Source organism: Oenanthe melanoleuca, chromosome 8, assembly GCF_029582105.1.
Source record: "Oenanthe melanoleuca isolate GR-GAL-2019-014 chromosome 8, OMel1.0, whole genome shotgun sequence".
NCBI classification, from domain to species: Eukaryota; Metazoa; Chordata; class Aves; order Passeriformes; family Muscicapidae; genus Oenanthe; species Oenanthe melanoleuca.
Window position 1 is genome coordinate 4,510,518 of NC_079342.1, and position 21,788 is coordinate 4,532,305.

A 21,788-nucleotide genomic window follows, 5' to 3' on the forward strand; every position below is an offset into this window, starting at 1 on the left:
GCGGCGGGCACGGGCAGTGCTCCCATTGCTCATCTGATTATTTATTGATGATAAATAAATCCATGATGACTGGATTGAGCTGGGCTGGATGCAGCCTTCTTGTTTCCTGACTTTGCTTATGGACGTGGAGTCGTGTCTCTCTGGAGCAGACAAAGGCTTGGCTGCTGTGCAGGAGGGAGAGCCTCTGTTATCCCTCTGCAAGCGTCTGCGTGCAAATCCAGTGAAGAACTGTTGGGAAATTGTAGATCATAGAAAACAGGACTGCAAGAGCCCCCAGGGGATCAATTGGTTTATTCCTCTCTTTCCCTGGGGAGATTGCTCCTACTGGAGAGAAGCTGTGCTAAAATATCCGAAAAATCTCAGCCATGCTCTCTGCGTTTTCTCTGCTCACCAGGAAGGTTTTCCTGATGTGTCACACTGTGAGGGTGTGCTGCTGGGGAATGTGCTTTTGTGCTGCTGCACTGGACAAGAGAATGATGGTGGAAGTGCCCCAAAATGGGCACTGCTGCTGGCACAAGACCCTGCTCCCTCTGCCCAGAGACCCTGGGCAGGACTGGGCATCCCACTGGGGAGCCCAGCAAGCACAGGGTGTAATCCACCCCTTCCCAGGCTATTTACTCTATGTAATGTTCACTGTAAGTTTTCTGTGGTGACCCATGGTCCTCTGTGGGTGGACCTTCCCCCACTGCTCTGCTCAGAGGGTTAGTTATGTCTTTTCAGTTTTTATTCTCTAATCCCAGTCAGAATTGGGTTCTTATGATGCCCAGGGACCCAGTGCTGGAGCTGAGCCCATGACTGAGGATGCTGGTGGTGTACATCCTCTGCATCCTCTCCTCAAACATTTTTGGGTAATTTAGCAAGGACTGGCCCTTAGGCAAGCATAAGGGCAGCTCATGGGCTGGAGCAGGGTTTGCTGCTCCTCAGGGTGGTTTTCTTGGGGGTTACTGTGTAAGGCCAGGAGGCCACCAGCCACTTTTGCCATTCATGGCAAATCATGGCTCGCCAGGAGCTTGGCAAAGATAGGTCAGTGGGTGTGATTTTGTGCTGGGAAGGATGGAGCTCACAGGTACCCACTGGAGACCCTGGCCAGAGTGGCACAGATGAGGAAGCAGTAGTCAGGCAGCCCAGCCATCTGGGAAAACATAATGGATCAAGCATATGGACAATTAAAAATGCAATGACGGCATTTACCAGGAGCTGTTTTCCAAGCTTATTTTAAGCCCAGTTTCCTGATCATCACAGCCCCAGGGACAGCAAGGGCCCTGCTCGTGGGGATTTTGGTGTGTGGAGGCTGTGCTCCATGATGGGTGGGAGAGTTCACAGCTGGATTTTGAGCTTACAGTCATGTCTTTGTGGCAGCTTTGGGGATAACAGATTTGATCCTGCCTTCTCCCTCTGGCTAGCTCTGCATGTTGCAGCCCTCCTCCTCCTCTTCCCTCTATCTGGGACAGGAGTGCAGTGCTTGCAATGTGAACATTCCAGCTCAGGCAAAATATTGGCTACAGTAGAAATTATTTTGGCTTTTCTATTTTTCATGCCATTGGGGCTGGCTGTGCTAGAGGAACAGTGTTTGTCCATTATAGGAGCACCCTTTATAACAAGATAACTGCTTGCTAGATAATAATATATAATTAGCAAGGATCATTCCATAATCTAGTTTAATTGACAGATACCATGGATGTTGTTCAGGGAACTGCCAGCACAAGAATTGGAGCATCATTAATTGCAGTGTAACCCTGGCATGGGCTTCCCTTTTTTTTTTTTTTTTTTTTTTGATACTGTGACACATCACAGTTCCTTTGTGCCTCAGTTTCCCCTCCTGTGAGGTGCCACTTTCACCCACCTGAGTGTTGCCATGCCCTGCATGGAGGAACAAGGCTTTGCTGGTTGTGGTCAGCTGGGCTGGGGAATTCCCTCATGTGTTTCCCTCCCTCTACCTCTTCTTTTCTGCTTCCCTCTGTCCCTCCACTGCTCCACCCCCCTGCTTCTGCTCCATTACATACCCTGGAAGTTCCTGGAGCATCCTTTGGACTCCAAGGATTTCTGTGGCTGCTCCTTCCCTTAATGTCTCTCAGGGCCAGCTAAGCCAACCCTTCATATTACAGGGCTGCCAGGGAAGCAAATGAGATCTAAAAGTTTGGGTTCTTTGTGAAGAAACCTTTGAAGAGACTCTTGAAAGATGAAAACTGGTGAGCTGCTGAGCTCTCTCTTTTCCAAAGAACAGGGAGGGTCTTATCTACTCCCATCTTCTTTCACCCAAGTAATTTGCAGCAGGACAAAGCTCTCCTGAGCTGTGCCTGCTGATGGGGAACAGAGCAAGCTGTCACCTACTGCCTTCTCAAATCTGCTCTTCAAAGCCAGGGTCAGAAGTCAGCTCTGGCAGAAGTGAATTCCCTCTTCCACCCCTCCTGGTGCTGCCCTGAGCCCAGGCTGAATTCCCCAAGCATGGGGACACCAGAGGTGCTTCCCTCCTCTCTTTGCTGGGTGTAGCAGGTCTCTAGAAGTCTGCCAGCTTTATTTATCCTTTGCTGAAAGGAATCTGTGGGATGGGCTTAATCTGGAAGAAAAAAGAGAAAAATAAGAACTTTTCTCTAGATTGGGTGCCTTCCTCATTTAGCATTTCCCCTGTTAAATGGGAAACAGTGATTTCAGTCTCCATGCCAGAGAAACTGAGCACAGGAGTGCCACTGCTCAGCCATTCCATCCTCCTTTTTCATCTGGGTTTCCTCTGCATGAAGACAGGGAAGAGCCAAGGAGCAGCAAAATGATTCAGCAGGTAACCCAAGGCATAAAAAACAGAGTGCAGGTGAGGCTGCTCCATTGAGGGAATCTGTTTTTTATAGATCATTAAAAACTTCATTAGTGCCAGGTATCAAGTGTCCTGTTGTCACATTCAGCATCACCCTTTGGGAGAACAAAGCCCTTTTTGGCCTATTGCTTTCCCATCTCTGTTTTTGTTTTCTTTGCCCACTTATTTTCTGTTTTTTGTCTTTTAAATGTCCCCTGGTTCCCTGAATTCCTCCTGCTGTGGGTCTTGAGTCCAACTCTCCAGACTGTTTTCCAGTTCCTCCAGTCAGTTTTCTGCAGAGCTGAGTCTGTGAATCCTCAGCCCAAATGTTACTACCAGCTTGAAACAAGTTGGTCAAAACCATCAACCATTAAATAGAGTACATTTATAAGAGTTTTCTTGTTATATGCAACAACTCTGCACCTCTGAAGTTACTTTCTAAATGAAAAATATTTGGCACATAATTTGGCACAACCAGACTGTATCTGACCTGTGTGGGAAACTTCTTTAGCCTGGCTTTCATTAGACCAGAAGTTCCTCATTTTCAGGAATTTTGCTTGTTACATTACCCAAACAGAAAAAAACATAGCCTGGCACCAGGAAAATGAAGCTGAAAATAAATATTGCAGGTCTTGGCATTGCAGCTCTGATGCAAAAGCTGTGTCATTCATTGATCTTGAACCTCTCCTGATGGTCCAGGATACACAAATTCAATTACAGCTGTGCAGTTTGTAGCTATTTAAGTTGGAAATTGAGCTGATTGCTTGTAAGAAATTGAGGGTTTTCCCATTTTTTGCTACAGCCTGGTCAAAAAGTGTTACATCTTACTGAATATCACCCACACCATCACCACCCACGGATCTGCCAGTTTCTGCCTCCAACACTCCTGACATTAACTTCCTACAAATGAAACCTCTGTGTTCAGCAGTTTGAGGACACCTTCAACGTGTACAGGCAAAACGTCTCGCACTACCCAAGCAAACAAAACTAGGTTTAAGATATTCTTAAGAGAACCTGCAGTTATCTAATTAAATTTATGGAGTTTACAAAACACCTCAGGTAAGTTTCTGCTAAGGGTCCACAGATGAAAAAATATCTAGTAGGTCTAAGTAATGACAGCCAGTCATTTTTTAGGTGAAGGTATGAACACCATGCCTGGAACAGCTGTAGTAATAGCTTATAGAGAACAAGACAACTTGTGACACAAAAGAAATCAGAGCAAATATAGAGCCAAGAATTCCAATTTTCAATAACCAGAAAGAATTTAAACAATCGTTTGTTGCTTAGATTTGTTCATGCAATCATTCTGAACCATGTTCCCTTTAGAGAAAGAAAAAAAGCCTTTAAAAGGAATATTTTGTTTTATTTAGAAAATTCATCACAAGATTTTTGTCACATTACAGTAAGAACAAGCACCATGTTGACATCATGAGCGAGGTATGGAAGGCTGAACAAGCTGCTCCTTGAACAGCAGAGGCATTAGACAGCACCTTTACCCTGGGGCTTTAGAAAATGCCCCAAATCACAGGATGACTGAGATGATGGAAATTATTGAAATCCATTCTTCATCCAGCTCTGGAATGCAGCAAAGGGAAAACAGCTCTTGCTACAGGCAGGGTCCAGCTGCAGCAGACTTGGCTGATTTAGAGCTAACTCGAGTTTGCAATTATCCCCCAGGAATCCCCTCCCATGGACCAATTACCCACAGTTCCCAGTATTTTTAGTCAGCACAGCACAGAGCTGCTCCTTTAAAAGGGTTATTCAGCTGATTACACCTGAACATCCATGTCAGGGATGGAGCTAAACTGAGCTACAACAAACGGGCAGAAGAGAGAAACAGGTGAGTCAGCAAGGATGGAAAATACACAGAGGAGCAGAAGAAACTTTCCTTGCAACAAACCCACGTGGATTTCTACCAAGTCAGATTTACAGATTACAGATTAGCCCATTCCATCATTAGTTCTTTTCTCCAGCAGCCCTGTTGATGAGTGGTGCCAGGGAGTCACCTGCACTCCCCTCACTGCAGGAAAAGCTCCAGTTCCACGGAGATGCAGGCACAGGCAGTTCTCCCTCAGGATCAAGCACACCACCTCACTTTTTATGGCTCTGTACAAAGGCAGGGACAGTGAGTGTGCCATCCCTGACTCCTGCTCGGGTCTCAGGTTTGTGCTTTAATGAGAAGACAAGGGCTCGCACGGCCCTGCGATACGGAGCGCTAATGAGGCGGGAGCAGAGATGAAAAGCTTCGCGCTCAATATTTTCAGCCAGTGGGTGATCAATCTGAAAACAGCAAAGTATAAAATTAGATCTTTACATTTAATAAGGAGGCCAGCTGATTGAAATTGGAGTTTGCTGCCTTTCGGTGTTTCTTCGTTAATCAGCTTAGACTCAAGGAAATCTGCTTCCCATCACAAGTGTAACAGGAAGAGCAATTTAATTCCACCCTGGCAATTAAGGGACAAGGCAACGTGGTCAGTGGCAGGGAACATATTCCCACCTCCAGCTGGGTGGCAGTACTTTGCCATCACAACAGGAAACTAATCTGTGACAAGCTTTGGGTATCAAGCTCCACTGCAATTATAAGCTATGCTGTAGTGTCTCCATAAAGCTCACTTTTGATCTTACTGATATAAGGTACCTTGGATACTATTTTAAACTCAATTCCAACAGCAACTCTAAGACATGCCAAACACTTGGCAACTCTCTGCCTGGTGCTATAAAGGGAAATGTGGGCTCTCTGTGTGTAAGGGAGGTGTAATTAAGAACGCAGAAAGGGATTTGCTAAATGTTAATTATGTAGTTATTGCTTCAACATGTGCCAAAACCTGTAATTCAGTACAGTTTAGGAAAAAATCCCTCACTCTTCAAGAAATTGTTTTAATTTCACTTCTGCCTTTTTTGATGGGGAATCTCCCATGCTTTGCATGCAGGAGATTACAGTGAGCTAAGTGGTATTCCTACAAGTCCTTCACCACACAGGTCTTACTACCCATCACTAAAGTGCCCCTTGGATCCACTCAATCCCACCTTCCCTTCTCCTTTTTGTCAGCCTCTCAGGTGTCAGTGCAGCAGCTGTGACTCCCTTTGCTTTTATAAGCAGTTCAACTGCTGTGACCTCTGCTTGCACATGTGGTGGCTGCAGGTGGTTCCAGCTGAGTCCTGTTCAGAAGCAATTCTGCTTTACCCAATTCTACTCGTTTAGGGTGTACAAGAGTCTTTATGTCCCACAGATTTAGACTTTACTGCCACTATAATCACTATGCATAGCTGTGCTTTCTTTACCCAGCAAAGGTGAGCTCCCACTTTTCTGAAGCATTCCTACAGCAAACCATCCTTCTGTGCTGCCCCAGACTGGAAGCTGGAGAGGTTGTTCTCACAGCTAGCAAACACACAACTTTGCAATTCTTGAATGTTTATCACTTGACTTATCATTTAGAGGATAATTAATGAATAAATTGAAAATCATAATTATTATGGCATTTCATAGACCAAGCAAACTAGTTATTAGGCCTTCCAGCAAAGCCTTGTTCATTTAGTTAAACATACCTGAGGGATCTGGTATTTATCACCACTTTATATACTGTCAACCTTGCCTCTCCATTCTTGCTATAGATTTAAATTTACAAATACTTAATTAGGAAACACCCAAAAAGTCCCACTGTTGCTTTTATAGCTGTTTAGTAGGAAAAACTTAATGTTCTATTAATTTCCTCCTTGTACAGCCCAACTGCTCTGGCTACACAAGTAAACAGGTTATGGAAATGACAGCAAATACACCTTGCTTACAATTAGCAGGTTCACTTGGTTAACAACCAAAAAACATTATCTACCTTGCAAATAAAGTTACTTACAAATAGGGATGTGCTGGGAATCCCTAAAAATAGGAACAGATCACCTGGTCTTGTCCCTACTCTGCAGGCAGGACCAGCTTGGCAGTAGCTTTGGCTGGAAAAGGTTTGACTTGTTCCCACAAGAAAGAATTTTTGGAGCCATGGACAAGTGGCTGTGAACTGTACTGCTGGATCCCAGAAACCTGGGGTTTTTGAGCTTTCTGGCACTGACCCCCTGGAGAACACTGCTTTTGACCTGAGGCCTTGGAGAAGGCTTCCAAATTTGAGTGATGAAGTTAAAATCATGGGTGTGTAGTTAAATAGAAGTGTGTGCTTTCACATGGTGAAGGGTTTTAAATGTAAGGTTTTTATAATATATTAATAGGTATGGGACAAGATGGAGGATTATGAGTGGTGTCTCTTTCAGTGTTCATCTTCCTTCTTCATGGTTGCAGGCAGTATTTTCTGGTTGGACAGTTAGTGCCACACTGAGGGTCACAGGAATTCAGTTATTGAGTTAAAAGTATAAGTAATGTAGGTGTTATTTCTCTGTTGGACTGTTTAGCTTTAAGAGACCTTGCAGCTAGCTGGATTTTGCTCGCTGGATTTAGCTCGCTTCTAGCAGGTGGCTACAAGTGTTGCTGAACACATTAAAAAAAACTGAACACTTTATTAAATCTTTTGATAAGATTTAATAAACAACCAAGCCTGAAACACAAGAAAATCTGTTTCCTTCTTGTATTTTTTAATCCTGGCTTGGAGTGAAAATAGAAGAGACTTAAGACAAAGCACTAATCAGGTGCAAAAACACCCACCACTGTTACACTGTACCTCTAATTCCAGAGCTTCACAGAGCAGCTTCCGAGCATTCTTCCTGAAAGCCTCAGTCTTGGGATCACTCCTGACCTCAATGCTGGGCCTGTTGGAGTGCTCCTTGATGAAGGTTCTCCACTCCCTGTAGATGTCCTTGGCGAGGCTGGACACGTCTGGGTCACGGTGTTTGCGCATCGAGTTCACGGTGTGACCTGGAAAACAGAACAGTTCCTCTGGGACTGCCAGCTGGGGAAAAACACAGCCTGTCAACTCATATCCGTGCTAAAGCAGCCACACACGTTGTTCTTCAGCAAAACAACCAAGCACTGACACAAACATAAATACAAAATGACCAGGATTTAAGCGTGGAGCTTGAGAAATTAGCAAGGAATTGTGAAAATCACCTTCCCAAGTCACCAAGGTGTGGAGCGACACTCATTTAACACAGGCCTAAGACTAGTTTTTTACACTGATCCTAGATCTGGTGAAGGCTTTTAAGCTTGGCCTAGTTTTTAACTAGGAACCCCTTTAAGGAAGCAGATGTTGCTGGTGATGGCTGTAGCATTTTAACATGGGAACACCATGGTAATTCCAAGCGGAATCTTTCCCATCGAGAGGGCCTGGCAGTGCGGAAGAGGCTTTCTCCTGTGAGGAGACAAAAGGGACCTTCCTGCTTCCAGAGGGATGTTTTTCCCTGGCCAGGAGATGTCACTGTTAGGCTTCAGCGGCTCTCCCAGGCCGGCGCTATTCAGGCAGGCATAGGGAAAAATCCCGGGAAAACCCCGAATAAACTGAACAAGGCAGATGAAAGGGGAAAGGGGCGGATCACAGCTCCTTTTCCAGGGCTCTGTGAACAAAGATCCGGCTGCTCTGATGGCAAACAAAGGCCGGGATGCTCTCTCCCTGTTCAGGAAGGACAGGGACCATGTGGTCACACGTTATCCCTCCCCCGAGTCCCGTGGAGAAGAGGCAGGCATCGGGCTCTGCCATTTGCTGGGAGCTGCCCATCTGCTGGGGATTCCTCAGTGGGAGGATGCAGGAAGCAGTTCTGGGCCAGTCTGAAAGGAGGTTTTCTCATACTTTCAGAGAATTCAGCCAAATCAGATAAATGAGCCCTGATGGACAGCAGGAATAAAACACAGAGTTAGCAAGGAGAGCTCTTCAAAACTCTCACAAACCCACAAAAGGGGTGATGCAGTATTTCCTGGGAGGAAAATCACAGGACAGCTGACTTTCTCAGTACAAGCTGTGAAAATTGCAGGCTTGATATCAACAATATTCCATTGGCAGCAATTTCCTCATTTCTTACAAAGCTTCCAGACTAATCTCTAGTGTATTGACAAGCCAAGCAGACACAAGACAGCCTAATATTCACAGTTTAGACAGACCAGATGTACCTATTTTAGTGGAAAGTAACACTTCCTTGGAAGGTATCTTCTTCTTCAGCTCCTCTAAAGCTTCCATCAGGTTCTCTTTTGGTTGCCCAGGAAGCTCAAGTATAGACTTCCATCGTTTTATGTCTTCCACAACCACAACTCTCTGGGAAAGAGAAAAGCCATTAGGAAAGTGGAATACTGTTATGATAAAGAGGGACACCACCTTCATCTCAGCTAATGGGGCTGTTATCAGTGCATGAATTATTGATCATGGCACAGAATATATGATGGGTACTTGCTTGGAATTAGGAAACTCCTGCAAATCAAGACTGAAGTAATCAGCAAACAAAGTGAGAGGCTTCACCCTGGTCTGCCAAACTCTGGGGACGTAACAAACATCTCCTAGAAGTGTTCTGGATTTAAGGAATCCACTGTATAAATGTTTCTAAATAGGAAAAGGGATTAAGAGGGAGGTGGCTGATTATTATTATTATTATTATTATTATTATTATTATTATTATTATTAATCCAGCTCAGACTGACTTCAGAAGTAAAACAATGCCAGCAAGGTGAGAAACAAAGCATTAGGGAACACGAATGCAGACCTGAATACACTGCACAGCTGCAGTGTTTTTCACTGGTTTTGCCACAGACCTCGACAGAACAGACTGCAGACAGTGCAAGTCTCACATCTGGGATGTGAGGCATCTCATCCAGCAGTGGTCAGACAGCCTGACCCTGCACCGCACCCAGTTATAACCCATGGAACCCCTCCCAAGGCAGCAGAGCCCTCTGCACCCGTACAACCATTTCCCTGTTCGGATCCCACCTAAACGCTGCAAAGATTTGGGTGATCACACACCGCCGCCCCGCGCCGCCCGCCCGTGCCTCAGCCGGTGCCGCGGGAGGCCGGGCCGTGCCCCCGCTCCCTCCCGCCGGTGACCTGCCTTGAGGGACTCGAGGGTGACCTGCCGGTAGGCGCGGGGCCCAGGCGCGGCCCGGCGGGGGCTCTCCGGGCCGCGGGCACGGCGCACCACGAACCGATCCATGCTCGCCCTGCCGCCCTCCCTCCCTCACGGAAGCCGCCACCGCGGCCCCGCCATTTCCGCCCGGTAGTTCCCATCAGGGGCGAGGCCCTATGGGATGGCCGGGGGTACCCCGCCGTGTGGACTACATTTCCCAGCAGGCATCGCGCGGAAGCCGGTGCAGCTGCCTCGCCCTTTCCGCATGGTAGTTCCCGCCGGGGGCGAGGCTGTACGCAATGGGCGGGGATGCCCCGCAGCGCGGACTACACCTCCCAGCAGGCTCCGCGAGAGGCACATCTCGCGAGAGGCTGCCGGCTGCCGGTGCCGGAGGAACGAAGATGGCGGTGCGGCGGGGAGGCCTCGCCGTCCTCCTGCTGCTCCTGCCGCTGTTCCTGGTGATCCAGGCGGGAGCCGCCTCAGGGCCGCTCCCCGCAGCCTCCTCCGAGGCCTTCGACTCCGTGCTGGGCAACACGGCATCGTGTCACCGCGCCTGCCAGCTGACCTACCCCCTGCACACCTACCCCAAGGTACGGCCGGCCCTTCCCGGCACCTGCGGCGCTTCCCTCCGCCTGCTCCGGGGCTGGCAGGGCCCTTCCTCTGCCCCCGTCCCCCCGCAGCCCCGGCTCTCTCTAAAGACAGAGACTTCCTTATGTCAGTACATGGGTAGGCTGCCGCTTACCAGTGAAGCGCTGTTGTCAAACTACAGCTTTGTCAGTGCTGGAGCTTTTGTGGGTTTAGGGCGTTTGGCCGCTCTTTTTTCCCCTTTCCATTCCTAAAAAGGCAGCTATAATTTGGCTTGGGCTGCTCCGTATTTTGGGCACTGAAACTGTGCTGTGTTCGTGGCAGGGCAAAGATCCTGAGTCAGGATGCCATTGTGGCTCTTGGGTGTTGAAGAATGAAGCATAAAATGATGACAGCAAGCCTTCATGGGCATGTTTTATCTCATTATAAAATATTGAAGTTGTCTGATAGGAATTTAATTTCATCCCCCAGAGTTTGCTGTTCATGCATGCATGCCTTTGAACTACGAGCTTAAATTTGGAAAATCCGTGTTCAAAAATCTCATATTTCCTTGTTCTTTGCTGGCAATAAACTTCATTATCAGCTGCAGCTGTGTAGCAGGTGGAACTCTTACCCTGTATTTGGGATTTCAAGGAATGCAGCAGGCAAGTGGATCAGTGCCAGGATCAGGTAACAGGGCTTTGTCAGCTTCCCCATGGAATTCAGTTGGATTTTTTTAGGTGGAAAGAAGGGAGTTGTGTGGAATATGAATAAATTTACATGTGTATTACGGCTTGTTTTGGTGTATTACTCTTGTTTCTCTTGCAAGACCTTTGAAATTCAAGGAGGGCTGATATTTACGTGATTTTTATTGCACTCTTGAATTTTGTTACTTCACTTTTTGAATAAGTTTTTTGTATTGTTGGTGCTGTCCACTAATACAGCCACATCTTTTATGTGTAGTGTTTGTTCTGTTTGTCACAAAACTCCTGGTGGAATTGAAAGAAACTTCTTTTATTTGTGAGTGGAAAATAAGAGAAACTTCACTGAAACTGTGGTGGAAATAAATCTGTACAGCTCATTTATCTGGATATCAAATTACAAAACATTTTCTGCTACAGCACCACCCACCTTGTCAGTGTTAGGTTTTAGTTTATATTAATAATTTTCTACTCTTGTGCCTTTAAAGCTCGTGGTCTCAGTTACAATAGCCAGGTCATTTACAGCAGGCTGTACAAGAGGTGTGGTGTGTTTGGTTGTTGTTAGATTAATTCAGAGCCTGTTTTGCACCTGTGCAGTTTGTGTGGCTGCTGGCTTTGAAGTTCTGATTCATGGGTCAGTGGCAGGGTGTGGTCAGTGAGACACTCCTGTGACAGAGGCTCAAGTTCACATCCATCCCCCTGGAGCTGTGGACAGAATACTAGGTGTAGGATTTCTATATTTGCCTAATTTTAATATTGTTGGCAATGAGGAAGCACTTTTGCCCTTCAGTTCAATATAATAAATAAACATTTGTGTTTGTGGAGCAGGCAGATAACCAGGATGCTGTGTAGGACATCAGAAAATAATCTCTTTTTCTGATAGTTTTGTTGTAGCTCTGATTAGAGTCATTAATCTGTTTAGATACATTGTATTCCACTGTCAAATTTAGAGGATTTCTGTCCTTTCTTGCTGAGTTTTACCATTTAAGTTCTGAGAATGGAGATTTTCTACTCTTTTTAAGGTTGAGCATCAATAAATCTTTTACAGCACTGTCTCCTTATTTCAAACACAATACTTTTTAAAACTGTTTGTGTTTTGTGGAATTGTTTGTGAGTTGTGGAATTACAAAATAGCATTTGCTGTTCCAGGTTTGCCCAGTGCAGAAGGAAAAGCTCTGTTTGAGATAAATCCATAGGTTAGTGCTGCTGGCTTGGGTTTGTTTCAGCTCACCCCGTTTCACATTGAGCTGGCTTGTGCGTCTGATGGAGGGAAGGAGGACAAAACCACCCAACCAAACAACAAAAAAATGCTTGTTTTCTGACACTTTGTTGTGGGCTGGAGGGATGCAAGCCTTTCCTTGTGCCTCCCCAGGAAGAGGAGCTGTTTGCTTGCCAGCGTGGCTGCCGACTCTTCTCCATCTGTCAGTTCGTGGACGATGGCGCCGATCTGAATCGGACCAAACAGGAATGTGACTCTGGTGAGCCCTCAGAGCCCCTTCAGCATCCCATCAGCTGGAGGCATAGTGGAGGGGAGAGCTGCAGGGCCTGAAAGGGTGGTCTGGAATTGGTGGCATTCTTTTAGTTGTTTTGGGTTTAACAGCTTCTTAAAATCTATATACGGGATGTATTAAAATTAATCTTATATTAATCTTATGGGAAAGTTGTTCTCCTGAGTTTCTCCTCAGTGTTGCTGTTTTGCTGATTTTTTCCCTGAATTTCCTGAATGCTGTTTTCTCAAGTATCATCAGTTTCTGTAAATAAATTAGAAATACTACATTTTACTATAAACAGTTGGTCATAGAAAACACAAAATGCCTGGGGAGAAATGCAGGCAAATGAACACTTGTCTTTTAATAATTCCCTGTGACAATCAGTCCCATTTGCCATTCTTGACAAATTTGCCTGTAGAAGTGAATTGTTCAGTGGAGCAAGAGCACAGATCTTAATGTGCATTGTAACTTGTGGTTTAGTGTACATATTAAGCTTTTCCTGTAGCTAAACCCTTGGGAATGAGATACATATTTTGTTTGGAATAGGCCTTTAAGTACTGGTTACTAATCCTCTCAGGCTGTCTGTGTTAGAGCAAAGATTTAACAGTGAAGGTGAAATATAGAATAATTTAAGTTGGAGAAGACCTTTAAGAGCATCAAGTCCAACCACTCCCCCACCATTAAACCATGTCCCCAAGTGCCACACCTTTGAGGAATGGAGTGTGATACAGACCAATTAATAGTGGGTTTGGAGTTGTATAGAACTTTATTCCAATAATATTGAGGTAGCTGATTCACAGTTTTATTCAGAAAGGAAAGGTAGGATCTCTCCACCTTTACTACCAATACAGTAATGCACCAGGCCAGCACTTAGGGGAGGCTTTTGTCCTCTCAGTAGCTCCTGAAAGCAAGAGAGCTTGTGGCCAGCTCAGGTAGGGAAGCAGAAAGCCTGGCACACAAAGATGCTAATGTTACAAAAGTGCAGTAAATACTCCAGAAATGGGCTAATGCTGCAGTCTGTCACAGTGTGAGTAGCTGTGATACAGCCTGTCAGCATAGTTGTCAAACCACACACAAGAGAGTGCCATAAAGCAGGGTAATGTAGCAATAGAGCACATGTAGAGTAATGGAACAGTTGCTTCTTTCTGGTTTAACTCTCCTTTCTGGGGCTGTTGTCTTTGCTGGCTTATGTTCTGTGATCTGCTGGTGGGTGCCCTGAGTGAGTGTTGTGTGCTTGGCAGATCCATCTTGGCTGCTCTGCTCAGTTCTGTCTCTGGTGCTTCCTGCAGACATTGACTCGGTGGCAGTTGTAGCGTGGAATGGCTGCTCAGGTGCCATGAGCTGAACACTCAAATCTTTAGCTGCTGCTGCCACACTTCCTGCCAGCTTTTTAGTCCTTGTGATGGTCCATTTGTTCCTCTGGAAAACTGGGGGAGCTGCTGTCCTCTATGTTGCTCTTTGGTTTAATTCTTTAGATCAGGTACTACTGCAACACTGTCCACCTAAGCTTTAGAATTGTGCAGGAGAGCTCTGTATCATCAACCTGATTTGTCCATGGGCAGAATAAACTGAATTATTCTCTCCAAATAATTTAGATTTCTTGGTCTTTATGGTCTCTGGTGAGCAATTAATAGAAGCTCTCTCTAAAACAAAGAATTGGCTTAATTTTTCATAAGAAACTATTCCATTATACTTTCAGTGCAGTTTCTGTATTAGCAGGAAATACTCCTTTGATTTTCCTGTGTTACCATGGCTTCTGCTGTTACCTCAAAGGGATTTAATGGACTGATGGTCCCTCTGTTCTCTTTGGGGTTCCATCTCTGTTCGCTGATGTTTTATGTGATATGTAGAGGAAAGCTATAGTGGTGGTGGGAGGATCAATGAGAACTTGCATCCCTGAGCTCAGCCAGAGTAACACTGCTGATCATTTGCTCTGATTGCAGCCAGATTTCAACTCCCTGCTCTGTTGAAGCTCTGATTCTGTCATTAAACCTCAGAGCAAATGCTGCCTTGGGATTACCATAGCTTCCTCTGCAAATGGAGTTGTCAACTGCTGCTTTGTTTCTGATCCAATTTATACTGAGAATGTTTTCTTAACTAAAATGCAGAATTTATCATCTCATTTGGGGAATTTCTCCCTTGCAGCCTGCACTGAAGCATACTCCCAATCTGATGAACAATATGCTTGCCATCTTGGATGCCAGAACCAGTTGCCATTTGCTGAGTTAAGGCAAGAGCAAGTAAGTAGGTGACATGTTTTTCAAATACCACCTACTTGTTTCTGTTCAGTGTGTCTTCATTTTTAAAATTTCTTCAAATGGAAAATAAATCTTCCAAAGGACTGAAATCTAGACACAAGGTGAGCAAGAACATAATTTCTGTCCTTTTCATATGAAAACAAATGGAAAAAATGTTAATGTTGTGCTTGCAGTTAATGTCTCTGATGCCAAGAATTCATCTCCTCTTTCCTCTGACACTGGTGAGATCATTCTGGAGTGATATGATGGACTCAGCTCAGAGCTTCATAACATCCTCATGGACTTTCTACCTTCAAGCAGATGATGGCAAAATTGTCATTTTCCAGGTGCTTCCTTTTTTCATTAAGGTGGCTGATTTCAACTCTGCTCCTTCCAGACAGAGAAAAGACTGTAGAGCACTGTAAAAAGCATTTAGTTTTTCCTAGTATTTCACTGCCTTTAGGGCCATTTTAAAATTCAGACTTAAAAAATCAAACATGTCTTCAGGTTAATTTCTGTATTAGTTCTGAAAACGTAAATTACCAAAATCAGTGAAAGCTTTCTAGCAGGATCTCCTAACTCCTTATTTTGTTTTAGTCAAAGCCAGAAGTGCAGTATGTTCCACAGCTTGATCAGGAAGCTGGAGATACAAAAGGATCCTTGTCGCTGAGTAAAACAGCCTGTAAGTTGTTCTTTGTGCTTTGGAAGAGGAAATGTAAATATTCCCTGTCATGCAAGTTTTTAAAATGACAATACAGGTGGCATATGAAAGCAAATTTTTAGAAAGCTTCAGTATAATTATTTACTGTGCAGAGTGCACTGCATACACTTGGCGAAGTGTGGTGGAAACCAAGCTCTGCTGGAAATGGAAGCCTGCAAGCTGGGGCTGTTTTAAAAGCTTCATTTTATGTGTCTGTAAGACAGAGTGTGTGGGGTTTGGGTTTTGCCTTCCTTGCTCTCCTGACCCTGTTTGTGCTGTTGTGCCTCAGCAGACGGACGCCCTGGGAGCTCTCAGACATTCCGGGGACTGTTCGAGGAGCGAGCCAACGACAGCTTCTTCAAGTGTCTGTCCATGTACGTGTGTCCTGGGCTCTGTCACATGTCTGCCCACTGAGCAGGGTGAAGCCCCTTCCTCTGTGTGTGTACACTGCTGGGAGGTATCAAGGTCTCCAAGTCTGTAGGCTCAGAATGCACAGCATCACAGTTTTGTATCTGTCCATTAGTACTGCTTTGCTGTGCTGGCCCCATGCTTTTTGCAGGCTGTCCTGCCAACTTTGATTTTTCCTTTCCATTTCAAGTGAACAACATATTGATAATTTCCTGCTCTGTTTTTAGAGTGTGTTCTGGGAACTGTTTAATCAATACTGTGTTTTGCCTGTTCATTAGCTCTGGATGTGTTTTAGGGCAAAGCACTTTGTTTTGGGATTGTGTTGTGTAGCACACTGGGTTGCCTTGCTTCCAGGCTGAAAATACTCAGTATGTATTTATTAAAGCTTTACTTACTTTCTCCTTAAAAGTTCACACAGGAAGGATCAGTGAGTTGCCCTGCAGATGCATAAGAGAAAAATCTGTTTTTCTATCTGTAAACAGGAGGATTCTTAGGGCCCATAACAGAATCCAGCAAGTCTTTTGTGATACTGGTACACAGGAGTCTGCAGTGGGCTGTGTAGCTGGAAGAGCCAGAGACTAATGAATTGGCAGGAAAGGCAGTCAGAAATGAGCCAAATTTTTTAGAGGTTCATTGTCTTTTATTCAGTCTATGAAATCTATCAACATTCTTCTCATTTCAGAAATTCCAGTTGGATTTTAACCACTACGCTCGTCCTGTCAGTGCTGGTGCTGCTCTGGATTTGTTGTGCCACTGTAGCTACAGCTGTGGAGCAGTATGTTCCATCTGAGGTACTGCACTTCAGAACTACAGTATTTGGAATTTATTCATTATATTGCTTTTATGTTACAGCTGTCTGGAGACTAAGAAATATTTAGGGGAGGTTCAGTTAAGGAGGGTTTTTTTATTTTTTGGCTGTGGATGGCAAACCAATTTTGTTTATTTAAATGATGGTTTTATAGCTGATGAGCAAGAATGCTCATTCCTGTGGCTCACAGGAGCTCTGAGCCATATTCAGACATGATGTCTTTGGGTTTGTAATGCTGTACTCTCAACAAACTTCAGATTGCTCTGAACAAATGGAGGCTGATTCCCATTTCTCTGGGAATTAATCTATTCTGGGAGTTGGGTGGGGTAGGGGAGACCCACTGTGGGTTTAATGCAGGAGGATCAATAGTGAGAATGGAGTGACAGAACAGTTTTTGGTGAGTGCAGAGTCTCATTGAGGGGAGCAGGCACTCTCCCAGTGCCCAGAGAGCCCTGACTCAGTGTTTGCACACCAAAGGAGCTGTTACACAAACACTGCATCCACCCTTCTTCTGGCAGATTTCATACATTTCTTCTGGATGCAAGTCTAGTTCTAGCTGTGAATTTCAGATGTTACAGAAGGCCTGGTGTTGCAGGGCTGCAGCCATCAGAACCTGGAATGCAGCTGCATAATGAAATTCATATTATTCACAATATGGAGAGTCTTTGTCTTAAAGTACCTTGTTTAAATGTTTCAGAAGCTGAGCATCTATGGAGATTTGGAATACATGAATGAGCAAAAACTCAACAGATACCCACCCTCTGCACTTGTTGTGGTTAGATGCAAGACTGAGGAACATGAAGAAGCAGGACCTCTTCCTACAAAAGTCAATCTGGATCAATCTGCAATTTAAATCCGTTGGATCTGATAGACTTAATTCTAACAGAGCTAGAAACTCCTGATTGATTGTGGTGGTTCTTCAGATGAGAAGCTTAGCAGCCAGTCTTTAAATGCAAATAAAGTTGCAAAATCAACAAATGTCATGGGATTTTGTTTTCAGCTAGTAGAGAAGATTCAGACATTCAGACATGAATTTGTTTGTTTCCAGGCATAATCACTTTTCACTGGTGTTTGCTATTGTGTCTTTTTGCTTACAAAAGTTGTAAGCATGCTTTCCATACTTCTGCCAGGACACTTTCAAACTTACTTGTGTGTTCTAGGATGTAATGTGTACAGTCAGAGTTAGCTTTGTAAAGGTATAAGACATTTTAAGTAGGCAGGAGATGCCTTTCTAGTGTTGCACTTTCTGTTATAGTTAAGAGAAAATATTATAAAATTATCTGCTGAATTTTTTTTGTACTTGTTAATGTCCATGCACAAACAACTTTGTCTTCAAAAATAGGAATCTATTTTTTCTACAGTGTGGCAATATTCGAGGTGGAAAGCATTTGTGAGGTACTGTAAGCTAAAACTCAGCTTGTGAAAGTTGGAAACTTGTTAAAATTTACGGACATATCCCTTCACATGTAGAACATTACATGGTCAGTTATTTTGTCAAACTTTAGCCTTTAAATCTTAAATTGCTTGTAAAGTTAGCACCTGTGTTTTCTGAAAACTTCTATTTTCTGTTCTTAATTAACTATTCTGGTCTTGTAACTTCATTTACAGAAACAAGTTGATTCCTGAGAAATGAGAGCAGACAAATAAAATTGACTGTATAGAAAATGTTGTGTATATAGCTTTTTGCTATGGTTAATTATTGAGCCACAACAGGCTCAGTGTGAAAGCCTGGCTGTAGCCTTCCTCTCATGGGCAATGTGACCTGATTTTGCTGTGATTCACTAACACAGCAACAACAGCTAACAATGTCCCTCATGTCTAACCTATTTTTGTGGATCTTATTATATGCTGATTCCCACAGTGTTGGCAGGTTGGGGGTGTTGGAGATTTATTTTAAGGTGTCTAAGTGAATGCTGGCTAGAATGCAGAGTCTTCAATTAACTGTCAATTTTTTGTTGATTAGACAGAATTCCCTCAAAGGTTTAAAAAATGAAGAACTGTTGAGATGCTAGGTGCTACAGTGTTGTATTCCCTTACTTAAACCTGGCTCAGTGGTCCTTCCCAGCTTGTCTGTGAGCAGGTGTGACTGCAGCTGATGGAGGCTTTCAGGGGCCACCAGACAGGAATGTGCAGACCCCAGCAGTGTGGCTGTCAGGAGCTTTCAGATCCTGGAGGATGTTTGTTCTAAGCAGGTTTCTGCCTGCAGGAACTACCCTCTGAAGCCTGTATCTCTTCATGCTGAACTCTTCAATGGGACAGCCCAGAAATCTGGGTGCCAGCAGCCGTTGTCCTGTGTGTAGGAGTCATTGCAGAGCCTGCTGTGAGGAGGGACAGGGTGATGTGTGGGGACACTGCTCCCTGGGCAGGGACAGGAGCTGCTGTGTCAGAGCTGCTGCAGCCTCGTTTCTGCTGGCGCAGGCAGAGCCCAGCCCAGCCCCTCTGCTGGGGATGCCAGAGCTCAGATGTGACCTGTGCAACCCTGTTCAGCAATTACTCTGCCAGTGCTGGCTTTGCTTCAGGGATTAGTGCCCATCTTAGCACTGTGGTGGTTGGGATTTCCAGGAGAGATTTCAGCACTCCCCATGTTTCTAACTGAATAGCTTATGGAAATGTTTGCAAGCTGTTAAAATGTTTTCCTTTACCATTACACGTGGTTGCAGAGGGAGCAGCTCAGTGCATACGTGGCTCTTTGCCTGTTCCAGCGTGGACAGCACAACCTCTGTTAGGCTGATGACTTGATTTCACAACATTTTCTCTTCAAAACTCCATTGCTTACAGCCCTGGGCTCAAGTTAATCAAACAACTTGTGCTTTCATTGGGTGTTTTGTCTTTTGTTCGTTGTTTAATGACATTTCAGCTGAGTGATCTGTGCAGTGCAGCCAGTGATTCAGCAATGTGCTCTTGGGTCACAGAGAGCTCTGTGCCTGTGGCACTCTGGCACTTGGCACTGCTGTATCCAGAGCGAGCCAGAGCCTGAGGAACCTGGTGAGTGTTGTACTTGTAAACTTGTCAAAAGATCTTCCCTCAGTAAAATCAGATACTAGCAAGTAATTGAACTGCTTCTCAAGATTTCTAATCTAAATGGAGTCTTTAAGCTGTCTTGGCATTTGGCTTTGCAAAATGTCATTTCTTATTCATTTTTTGCTAAATGTTTGGCTTACTGACATCTCCCTTTTCAGAGGCTGCAATTTGGGTTTGATCTCTGCTCAAAACCACTGTTTAAATTAAGGGCCTTAAATTATTGAAATTGCAGGCAGAAAGCATTTTATATTCTCTTTAGGCATGTGTCTAACTGAACCTGTATCAGGTTTAGAATGGAATCATCTGGATACAAATGAGGTGACCCTCTTAAGTGTGTGCAATTCACTGTTGGCAGAAATAGCCAAGGTACAGCTGGGGAAACGGGGAGATTTAGGTGCTAGAATTAACAATAACCTTCTACCATACTGGATACCTTGATATTTGTTGCCTCTTCAGCTTTTCTGATATTTGTCAATTTTTAAAAATTTTTTTAAACTTCAGAAAAGCTTGCTTATGTTTCTTATGTCTCTGTCATGAACTCATTTTTCTGAACTCTGAGCAGTCTTTGATGTGGGGTAACTGCTCTAAAACCCAGTAGCCTGGTTGGCTACAGCTGAGCTTGGTAATCCTGGAGCAGGAAACAGATGGTGGTAGATGTCAGCTTGTAGAATCATAGAATTTTTTGCTCAGAAAAGACCTTCAAGAATGAGTCCAGCCATTTCCCCAGTACTGCCAATGCCACCAGTAACCCCTGTCCCCGAGTGCCACATCCACATGGCTTTAGGAGTAGTTCCTCCACCTGAGCAGCCTGATCCAATGCCTGACAACTCTCCCAGTGAAGAATTTTTTTTCTGCTATCCAATCTAAACCTCCTCTGGTGCAACTTGAGGCTGTTTTCCTCTTGTTCTATTGCTTGTTAATTCGGAGGAGAAGAGCCTGACCCCCACCTGGCTCCAACCAGGGAGTCACAGAGAGCAAGAAGGTTCCCCCTGAGCCTCTTTTTCTCCAAGCTGAACTCTCTCAGCAGTTTCTCATTACACTTGTGCTCCAGAGCTTTCCCCAGCTCTGTTATCCTTCTCTGGACATCTCTTACAGACGTTTGTCTCCAAGGGGGGGTTGATTCCACATTTTAAACTCGTCATTGTAGATTGTTTTGCAGAGTGTGCACAGCTGGCCTGCTTGACCTGGCTCTTACACAGGGCTCTTAGCAAACTGCCAGTCACCTAATAAGCTTTATGAAGGCTCAAAATAGTCCTGTATCAAGTCTGATTAGAAACTGAAACTTCATCTTTAAAGAGCAAGAGGTCCAGAATTTAAGATCCACTTAGTCTGACATTTTTTCACATTGCAGCAGCTGCCCAGACTTGCAGACTCTTTGCTACATGGTGTTGGATGTTTTCACCCAAAATCCTTCTTGAAACCTGAGAGTTTTCTAGCACCACCTTTAGTAGTGATGTATTCCTGTGAGAAGCTTCTGTTTTGGACAAATTGGTGCTGCTGTACTGAAGGAGGAGCTCCTACAGGACTGTGTTTAATTCTGGCTATTCTGTGAGGACAGGGTTGGAGATGCCCTGGTCATGAAGAGTGTATTAACTCAGTATAATGGGGGTGGGTTTATGTCTGGGGATGGAGAGGGAAGTTGGAGCTGCAGTTGTTGCTCCATGTCAGGCATTATGTGGTGCTCTGAATCAACCCCAAGGCAGTGTCTCAGAGTCAGTTTAGAGACAATCTGGCTGCCAGCCTCTCTCCCACAGCCCTGGTCACACTGTCTTGCTTGGGGAGGAGTCGTGGCTTGTGGGGTGGCAACAATTTGGAAGCATTGAGTCCTGTGGACCCTCTTGCAAGAACAGCACAGGCTCCTCAAAAACTATGCTGGTGCTTTTTCTCCCCACTCCCCCCATGGAAAAGCTGCCTGCTCATGAAATTTCATCCTTGAAGCTGCAAAGCTCCCTCTGTGGGGGGTGTTCCAAGACCTGTGGCCAGTTTAGAAGGCTCCAAGTCTGTTTGTAAGTTTGTGTTTGCTGCAGACTGAGCTGCAAAACTTTCTAGTTATTCTGGAAATTCAAGCCCACGAGTGAAAAAGGACCCTG

The 21,788-nt window shown here is 44.8% G+C and overlaps 2 protein-coding genes across 4 annotated transcripts; one reads left to right on the forward strand and one right to left on the reverse strand.

Moving 5' to 3' along the window:
• Window positions 1-4,130: 4,130 nt before the first annotated feature.
• Window positions 4,131-10,105, reverse strand: TCEANC2 (transcription elongation factor A N-terminal and central domain containing 2). 2 transcript variants are annotated; one of them, XM_056497962.1, is made up of 4 exons: window positions 9,755-10,105; window positions 8,829-8,970; window positions 7,450-7,643; window positions 4,131-5,068 (listed from the first exon to the last, which is right to left on the reverse strand). In XM_056497962.1, exons 1-4 carry the CDS (start codon window positions 9,854-9,856, stop codon window positions 4,880-4,882), a joined length of 627 nt encoding a protein of 208 aa, XP_056353937.1. In that variant the 5' UTR covers window positions 9,857-10,105; the 3' UTR covers window positions 4,131-4,879. The 2 variants fall into 2 exon arrangements, with proteins under 2 accessions (XP_056353937.1, XP_056353938.1); XM_056497963.1 differs by having other exon boundaries at window positions 8,829-8,966; window positions 9,751-9,856.
• TMEM59 (transmembrane protein 59) lies at window positions 9,902-18,342 on the forward strand. Of its 2 annotated transcripts, none has more exons than XM_056497960.1 (8): window positions 9,902-10,359; window positions 12,407-12,512; window positions 14,670-14,764; window positions 14,956-15,108; window positions 15,359-15,443; window positions 15,751-15,835; window positions 16,552-16,660; window positions 17,375-18,342. In XM_056497960.1, the coding sequence occupies exons 1-8, from the start codon at window positions 10,069-10,071 to the stop codon at window positions 17,528-17,530; spliced, it is 1,080 nt and encodes a 359-aa protein (XP_056353935.1). In that variant the 5' UTR covers window positions 9,902-10,068; the 3' UTR covers window positions 17,531-18,342. The 2 variants fall into 2 exon arrangements, with proteins under 2 accessions (XP_056353935.1, XP_056353936.1); XM_056497961.1 differs by having other exon boundaries at window positions 15,754-15,835.
• Window positions 18,343-21,788: the final 3,446 nt, after the last annotated feature.

Coding starts and splice junctions, on each gene's coding strand:
- TCEANC2 (XM_056497962.1), bottom strand. CDS start 9,856: ATGGATCGGTTCGTGGTGCGCCGTGCCCGCGGCCCGGAGAGCCCCCGC. Junction 7,644..8,828: donor GTTACTTTCCACTAAAATAG/GTACATCTGGTC, acceptor TCTGTTTTCCAG/GTCACACCGTGAACTCGATG. Junction 5,069..7,449: donor GTGAAGCTCTGGAATTAGAG/GTACAGTGTAAC, acceptor TGCTGTTTTCAG/ATTGATCACCCACTGGCTGA.
- TMEM59 (XM_056497960.1), top strand. CDS start 10,069: ATGGGCGGGGATGCCCCGCAGCGCGGACTACACCTCCCAGCAGGCTCC. Junction 15,109..15,358: donor GCAAAATTGTCATTTTCCAG/GTGCTTCCTTTT, acceptor ATTTTGTTTTAG/TCAAAGCCAGAAGTGCAGTA. Junction 15,836..16,551: donor TTCTTCAAGTGTCTGTCCAT/GTACGTGTGTCC, acceptor TTCTCATTTCAG/AAATTCCAGTTGGATTTTAA.